This window comes from Montipora foliosa, chromosome 13, assembly GCF_036669935.1.
Source record: "Montipora foliosa isolate CH-2021 chromosome 13, ASM3666993v2, whole genome shotgun sequence".
Taxonomy (NCBI): domain Eukaryota; kingdom Metazoa; phylum Cnidaria; class Anthozoa; order Scleractinia; family Acroporidae; genus Montipora; species Montipora foliosa.
The window spans coordinates 26,355,386-26,363,884 of record NC_090881.1 but is presented as its reverse complement, the minus strand read 5'-3'; the positions used below and the strand labels follow the sequence as shown (position 1 = coordinate 26,363,884).

Below are 8,499 nucleotides of genomic sequence, written 5' to 3'. Positions count from 1 at the left end.
ATTGGGATCAACCGTTTTTAGTTGGTTGGGATTTTTCGTGTTCTATTCGGAAAAAAAACCTCAACCGCTTCAACCGAAATCGGTTGCGGTTGAAACGGTTGATCCCAATAGAACACGACTTTAGTTTTAGATCGACTCCCACGCTGTACAGATCCCAAGGGGATTAGGCAGCAGCCAATCATATGGCGGGAATGTGTTCTCTGAGCGTAGGCTATCCTCGCGGAACACATTCCCGTCATGTGATCGGAAAAGCGCATGGATGGGCTAAGAGGGCCCGTTTGTGACACTCGAAAATGGCCCGTAAAGTTTCGGGACTTTCGAGAAACGGGCTCCTGGCCCGTAAAAGGTTTACAAAATGTTCCTTTGCCACCAGATGTTTCAAAGAATAAACCAGAGGCGGACGAGTCGGCCTTTCCGTGGAATTCTTTGGAAAAGAGATACGTAACTGCCATTAAACGTGAGTAAATCCACCAATTGTTGTATGTAAACAACTTTCCAAAAGAATGGACAAGAAACTAAGCCTCGAGGTACTATTGGCTACAAGAGCGCTCCAACTGATGTGCAGTTTCAAGAAAGTCGTCAACTTTAGCATCTCTAAAGAAATCAGAACAGGATAATTCACTCATTTATTCAGAATAAAAAAACATGCGCTTGTGTAGAATAAGTGCGTGAGCACATGAAGTGAGGGGGTTACTTGATTTTGGTTAGATTCGTTTATTCCATCGGAATCCTACAGAACGTTTTATGAATGAGAGAACTGAGGGATCCTCGCACTTGGCGAGACAATCTAAACAATTGTCTCTTTATACACCTTATTCCAAAATGGCCTACATTTTGGTATTCTTTTGTTTCCATGCTAATTGGCCCTTATGGCCTCGTTCAAGGTTAACTATTCTTTTGAATTTTACGTTTGAAAGCGAGGCCATAAGAGCCGATTTGCATTTGCATGGATCCAACGGGATTCAAATCCATGACCTCTGCGATGTCAACTGAACCAATGAAACCGCACAGTCAAGAGCAGGTCAATTGTTTATTTAAATTGTTTAGCTAAGTGAGGGGATCACTCAGTTCTCTAATTCGTTTGTAACCCGCTCTTCAAATGGTATTCATTTCATTCAGAAAGCTTTATGTTAATCAAGTGAGTGTAACATTACTTAAAAGCAAAACATTTATGTCAAAATAGTGTTTGAGGATTTAAAAAATTCAACCCATTCTTCATTCTGCCAGCGAACAAGATTCGTCTTAACATCAATGATGGTCTTCCCAAAGAGAATGCCACAGGACGAGTTGAGATATACCATAATAATCAGTGGGGGACAGTGTGTGACAGTTCCTGGGATTTGGAGGACGCATTCGTTGTGTGCAGTGAACTGGGGATGGTCAAGGCTATCTTCGAGAGCAGGAATGCTAAATATGGTCGGGGAGATGGTCTACCGATATGGCTCAGCAAAGTAAACTGTGAGGGAGGAGAAAGTTCATTGGCAGACTGTCCCCACCCTGGTTGGGGAAATGTGGGCTCCTGTACACACGGTAACGATGCTGGTGTCAAGTGCCTTGAAACAGGTGGGCAAAAAAAGAGGCACGCAATGCGTGTAGAGAATTATTTGTATTTTCTCGGGGACAGTTTAACATAATTTTATATTCAGTCCCCCTTAATACCCCCTGATATCGTTCACCGGATTAAAACATGCGTTGATTGACGTTTGCGATAAAGTAAATTAATTTCCTATGTTTCAGTCACTTTTCAGTAGGTAATTAGATAATTAGATAATTAATTAGATACACAACCCCTCAAGGATGTAGTGCTTAAACGCTAATCGTGTTTTTAAATAAAGGATTTTACTACTTTTTACCTTGCAACAAGCTCATGAATTACCAGCAAACCAAATGGCGACAAATCAGCTTCAGCGGTCGAGTTACTGCATATTGTTCTTCTTCACTTTTCTTGCAGGTGTACCTCAAATAGTTGAGGTTGGTTGCTACAAAGACAGTTCGTCCAATCGTGCACTTCGCCAATTGTTGATCCAACGTTCAGGATACAAAATCGATTGGTCCAACTTACGAAGCGCGATTACAAAGTGCGCAGAAAGAGCTTGGCAACTAGGATTTCGGTAAGCACTGTATGTATGATGTTATTTTCTATTGACATCCCCAAAATACTAATAAAAGACAATCTTTGCCTACAAACATCATTAATTCTTCGGCATCGGTTGAGGACTGCTTCTATCGCAGAATAGAACTGTGTTGGACATGATAAACTGAGCATACGGTTCAGTCCTCAAAAGTCCAGAAACTTATAGTGCATACTCGGGTACCAGAATTCCCTCTATCTTTAAAGTGCCCCTGTGGCAAAATTTTGAGCTTTGATTTTTATCCTTAGGCCACTTACTTTGAGTGTAAGTTTTGGATTTCACGGTCCGCCATTACTCAGGTCCAAAACTGACCGACACATGAAATGGTTTAATGAGGAAAAACAACCTTGCGGCATACACGTTTCTCTTTGGCCAACTTTGAAACGAATGGTCAGTCACAAATGATGCTTGTTTCTGACTGTTTTATTTGCATGAAATTTCGTTCCAAAAAAGCTCTTTTACCTCCCTTGTTCCCTTACAAACCCAGTATGGAAGATATAAGCTCCAAATGTATTGAGGGAGATGGTGAGTGTTTTACCACAGGAGCCGAATTAAGAGAGAGATCAATCAAAGATGCGCCGTTATCTCAGTGGACCTACAGTAGTTTGATGTCCTAGATCCCACAAGTCTTGTGTAAGGGAATCTTTTCTAATGTCTTTGTCTACATTTCGCCTCCTTAACTGGCGGCGTCTTTCTGATTGATTTCGAAAGTTAAATGAATCCTTTATGCTTTCATAATCATCGAGATCTTAGCCATCCTAAATTGACAAATCATTGGATGGCAAGTGTTGAGATATGTAATTTCCCGCTCTTTAGGATCACGTTATTTCCCACATTTGTGAATACATTAAAAATATAACGAGTTGCAGTTGTGTACAACCGTGTGTTTCTTTCGGTATATTAAACTTAAAGGTATTAGAAACATAACAGCAAAAGTGCTAATGAGCACGAAAACTTCTCAAAGATTATTTATCTGGCCGGTGTATCGGCCTCAATTTTTCACAGATAGCTGATTATGCAATGCACAATCAATATTTCGTGCTGATTTCGTGGAAGATTGGCTGGAATATGATGACCCCATTGTAAAAAAGGTCCCCTTTGTAATGTAATTTATTGGCGGATGGCATGGATTAACACAACTACATTATCATTCTCCTATACACACTGATCTAACTACCAAGAGACCTGACCTTCTGGTACATGAATCCTATAGCTTGGTAGCAGAGAGGGTATGGGTTCGACTCGTGCTATGGAGAACTTAATTTTTTTCCTAGAATCCCTCGGTCTATGTACATTCTTAGTCATGGGCACTTAGCTCGCTAAAGATAGTTTTTCAAGTTAATTAAGATTCTACCCAATCCCTAGAAAGCCATCGTTCATAAAAATCACTATTTTTAGATACTTTGGGATACAATACCACGCGGAATGTTGGAGTGACCAGGAAGGAGAAAGCAGGTATAACATGCATGGTCCAGTGGATCCCCTGGATAAGAAACAGAACTGCCAGGATGGTTAGTAGGGGAGTTTCATTTAAACAACTTGGTTGCGACACGAAAGGCTTACAGTTTTTGCCCTATAAATAGGCTAAGGTAGAATATTTGCGTTTTGGTCTTCGTTTTGTTTTCTCACAACTTTTCAATCATACAAGGGTCGGAAAGATGATTGAAAGTACCTAATTCGCGCCACTTTGCTGCCAGAAATGCGAAAAGTTTTTAGGGCAGCTTCTGCAAGTGTTGAAGCAGAAATAACGTAAAACAAGAGAAACAAAAGACAGAAAACAAAACAACTCCAAATAAAGACTAGTCCCAGGTGACCAAAAACACAGTGCTTTCCGGTACCTGCAGAAAGACCCATTTTTAGGTACTGGAGAATTTAAATTCATTTTTTTTTAGGTACTGGAAATTTAAGCAAATGCGAGGTCCATAATATTGTCTGCTCTCGTTGCGTTTGAAAAGCTGCTAAAATCTGAGCCTTGAGTAGATAAGCTTTTATATTGTTTTCGAAAGGGGTGCGGAACAAAAAGCGAAAGTGCGCGCTTAATTCGTATCATTGCACAAGCAACCACAGCTGGCTTTTTTTCATTACCCAGCTCACTTCTGCCTGTGATCAACTTTTTCAACCGGCATCAAATTAAACTAGGTTAAAACGGTTGAAAAAGCATTGGCAGCGCGGACCGCTGTCGTTTACGCGGGCCATTTAAAGTCGGCCGCAGGTTCCTGCCGTGTTGTTTTCCCTCAACTTGTCAACGCGGAAAAGTCTGGTAATGACTATTCACAGGAGTGACCGCGTTTCAACCGAAAACGGTTGAAAAAGTATTCTATTGGGAAATCTCAACCGCTTCAACCTAAACCGGTTGCAGTTGAAATGGTTGATCCCAATAGAGTACGACCTAAGAGAAAAAAATGTTAATTAGCTTTCTCAGCGAATGAATGAGGAGTATTTTTCATAATAGAGACTTTTCACTTTGACTCATCTTAAAGAAGAACAAACTTAATTGACAACTTATATTATTTATTTGTTTTACTATTTATTGCATGTCGTAGAGACTCTTTTTCTTTGGCCATCTCAGTTTTATCAGAAATAACACACAAACAGCGATGACAAACATCAGATATAAACGTATCATTCGAAGTTATCTTTTACTTGACGTTTCGTATGTTTCTGCCGATACATCTTCAGATGTGACGGTTAATAGAAAATTGGAAAATTAATTCAAAACTGAGAAAAAGAGTATTTACAATATGGTTTCTGTGTGGTACGGCCAGAAGACGTTGAAAGCAGTCAGAGATTACGAGAAGAATCTAACTCGCTTCAACAAAGTATCATTGGATATTGGATTCCTACAGAAATGCCAGCTTTTTCACATTTACCGTTATTTCCTTCAGTTGATTTCAAACTCAGAAGACGTGAATTTCAAGACTCCAATTTTGTATCAACCGACTAACCGTCACTTCTGAAGTTGTATGCAGAAGCATACGAAACGTCAAGTAAAAGATAATTTCAGAAGATGCGTTTATATCTGCTGTTTATCACCGCTGTTTGTGTGTTATTTATTGCATTATTTTCTGTTTTCCGTAAGGTATCGGCAAGGAATTGGCCAATTATGTATACAAGTTCGCGCCGTGGAAAGACCTGGGTTGCTGGAAGGATAAAATAAATGACAGGGCTGTACCGTATCTGCTTGTGAACTACCGTGGACACATCGATTGGCTTAACATCGGCAGAATTAGTAAGTCTATAGTGAGGTGTCGTCAAAGAAAATTAGAGACGAGCCTTACCTGAAAGTTACTAAAAAATGGTGGTGCCACTTCGATTTGACACTGCAGTCTTTGAAAATTCCATTCAATTTTATTTAATTCAATTCTCTGTTCTTTTTCATTTCTTAGTTAACAAGTGCTACGAAGCTGCAAAGCAGGCTGGGAAGGAGTACTTTGCTGTGCAGTTTTATGGAGAATGCTGGGTTGCTGACGACGGTACAACTTACCAGAAGCACGGACCAAGTATTTCCTGCTGGAATGGGGTAGGGAAGGGACACACCAATTACGTGTATAAAATAGAATGGTAAGATCATAGTTTTCCCGGCAAGGGGCTTAAGTACAAGTCCGCTTGTTTCGTTCTTCTTTGCAGTGTATGTGGATCAACCGTTTACATAAGCATAAGCATAAGCATAAGCATAAGCATAATTTATTCACGATGAAAAAAATAAAATATAAAAATAAATCAAGAAAAGGAAACACGAGGTTGACTCTATAACGTTTCCTGGAATTAAAAACTAAAACAAGCAAATACCAAGAATTTGGGAAGATCATTTAGTAGCTGTCAATTTAACCATGCAAAGAACGATGATAAATAAAAGCTTAAAGGTTAGCTACCCTTGTCTTTCTCTTTGTTGGTATTTTTGACGGCGTTTCTTCCTATTTGACAAAAATAGTTTACTACTACTATACCTGGGTCACCAAACATTTTTTATATCAAGAGACTTACACAAGTTTTTCCCGCGCATGTTTTTTTTTTTTTTTTTTTTTCACGTTTCCCATTTCTTGTCCAATGTCTGCTCGCGTATGGCACTTGGCACGGGGCGCTCGCGCAATTGTTACTTTTTTGTTCTGCGAATGCCAGCTATCCTTTGCGCAAGCTGCTGTCATATATAGTCGCCTGGTGCTGACTAATTCCTACTTCAGGTTCGGATTGAATTTTAGATTGAAAACCCTCGGAAGATTGTTCGGATAGAAAATCGTCAGTTTTCAGCTACGGATATTTTTATTAAAACCGTTGTTTTCAAAAGATTCAAGTCCCCCCTTCCCCCTGATCTCTTTTCTTTGTACACACCGTATATTGTGAACATATCTATTGCTTTTTTCCGCTGTCTTGATTGCTTTGAACTGAATTACAATTTTCGCTAGGATCCTGGAGATTGTTTGCCGTTTTTCAAAGCGGCCAGGGAAAAACTCAATTACCACTCTGCTGCGCGTATTTTCTGGTATCTCGATTTAAAGATGTCTTCTTCGCAATATCCTATTCTATAGACATCGTACCTTTGATATTCAAATATTCGATCTTTTAAAATTTTTCTTACTTAATTTACATGTCAAATTTCAAGTGCAGCAAGACTAGGCCTTAAGAATAGCTACGTTGTTAGATGGGTTCTATATCTCTTGAAGAACTCTGGTTGGTGTTTTCATGAATGCCCCCTTTAACGAGTTGAAACAACGTTTGGATGGCCTTCAATAACAGTGCACAAAATCTGCGTTTCTCCTTTGATAACAAATCCACCTTCTTTAACGCTTGTAATCTCATCTTGAGATTCGTTCTTGTTTTTATCAGTGATGCTGTCGTTATTATGGGCCACTGAACTGACTCCGACAGTTGTTCGGAAATTAGCAGTCCAATAGTTGATCACAGCTTCGCCGAGATAACTGTGAAACGATCCACACCGGCAGGGAAGGACGCTCAAAATCTTGTTCCTGAAATCACGATTGGTGCTTGAATATATGACAGGATTCAAGGCCGAGTTACCATAATGCAGCAGTTTGATAGCTAATGTCATTATTGGTTGAACATACAAACCCTTGGAAAATCGCACCAAAATATTAATTACGAAGAACGGCGTCCAACATGCAATGAATACCCCCATCACCATAGCTAAAGTCTTGGCCGCTTTTATCTCCCGTTTGTAGTAAAATGCTTGCCGTATGGGTTGAATTCGGCGCAGCTGACGCACAGCGGCAACAAAAATGCGCGAGTAACTGTAACACATCACTGTAAGCGGGAGAAGAAACGAAACAACAAACACCAGGACTGGGTAATACATTCCACCTCGAAGGTTGATGGCGGAAATTAGTATTGAGTATGACCAGAGGAAAATTAAAGTTATAATTGCGCGGGTCTTGGTGATTATTTGTGCGTATCGCAGCGGAGAGGTTATTGCGATGCAGCGATCACAACTTATTGCGCAAAGATTCATGATTGAGGCAGTTGAGAAAAGAATATCTAGACAACGCCAAAACGCCAACATCACCGGGTCACAAGTGTTTGGGCTATTAATACACTCTGTGTTTTGAATAACAAGCCACATGGGGATTGAGACTGCCGCAACGAGAATATCGGTGATTGCCAACGACACAATAAATATATTTGTGACGGAATGAAGATTTGTTGAGCGATAGAAAGCAACACAGACTAAAGTGTTCCCCAATAAAGCTAACACCATCACGAGAGCCAGTGTCACTGAAGAACCAACAACAGATGCTGAGGTGAAAGGGACAACTTTCATGGTGAAGTTGGTAGACGAACCTTCCCCCAAGGCAAGAAACATTAATATCACAATTAAAAGTATGCTTTGGTCCCTTTGTCGCAGCATAATAAATCTTTGATTTCCTGTTTAAATCAAGCAAACGTTTGTGCTTTGCAGTCCTGTGAGTTCCGCCTTCAAATTGTAGGATGAGTTACATCTGTGCAGAGATTTTTCTCTCAGACTGTGGATACTAACTTTTCCCGAAGGTTAGTGTACCACTTGATTTTTGAAACTTTTGAAGACTAGAAATTGTGAACATCGTAATAACATCTCTATCTGATGAGAATCGAAAAAGAAATATGCATGCTTGTTTTCATTAGTTGAAACGAGTAACCCACGTACCATCCACTGCAAACTCGTGCCTTCGAACAAAATGGCGAAACAAATGTTGAACTTCGTCTGTGAACCAAACAAACTTCGGCTGATAGAAGTAATATTTTTCTAGTCATATCAAATTTTCATTTTGACTTTTGTTGGTTCAATATGATTAGTGGCTTTCATCGAATTGTTGATTTTTGTAATGTTTTGTTTGCACGATGGACTTTTCAAGCTATGATAATAATTACACAAAAT

General features: G+C 39.7%; 2 protein-coding genes across 2 annotated transcripts in view; one reads left to right on the top strand and one right to left on the bottom strand.

The window, feature by feature from the left end:
* The window catches only part of LOC137982820 (uncharacterized), a 13,296-nt gene extending 7,297 nt beyond the window's left edge, over window positions 1-5,999 (top strand). Inside the window, exons 3-8 of the mRNA XM_068829979.1 lie at window positions 374-457; window positions 1,228-1,563; window positions 1,952-2,111; window positions 3,531-3,643; window positions 5,212-5,361; window positions 5,519-5,999. Of these exons, the coding sequence (XP_068686080.1) occupies window positions 374-457; window positions 1,228-1,563; window positions 1,952-2,111; window positions 3,531-3,643; window positions 5,212-5,361; window positions 5,519-5,697 (1,022 nt within the window). The 3' untranslated portion in view covers window positions 5,698-5,999. The remainder of the gene's footprint in view (window positions 1-373; window positions 458-1,227; window positions 1,564-1,951; window positions 2,112-3,530; window positions 3,644-5,211; window positions 5,362-5,518) is intronic.
* A 144-nt stretch (window positions 6,000-6,143) lies between these two features.
* LOC137982819 (histamine H2 receptor-like) lies at window positions 6,144-8,499 on the bottom strand. The gene has a single exon (XM_068829978.1). It carries the CDS (start codon window positions 7,990-7,992, stop codon window positions 6,826-6,828), a length of 1,167 nt encoding a protein of 388 aa, XP_068686079.1. The 5' UTR covers window positions 7,993-8,499; the 3' UTR covers window positions 6,144-6,825.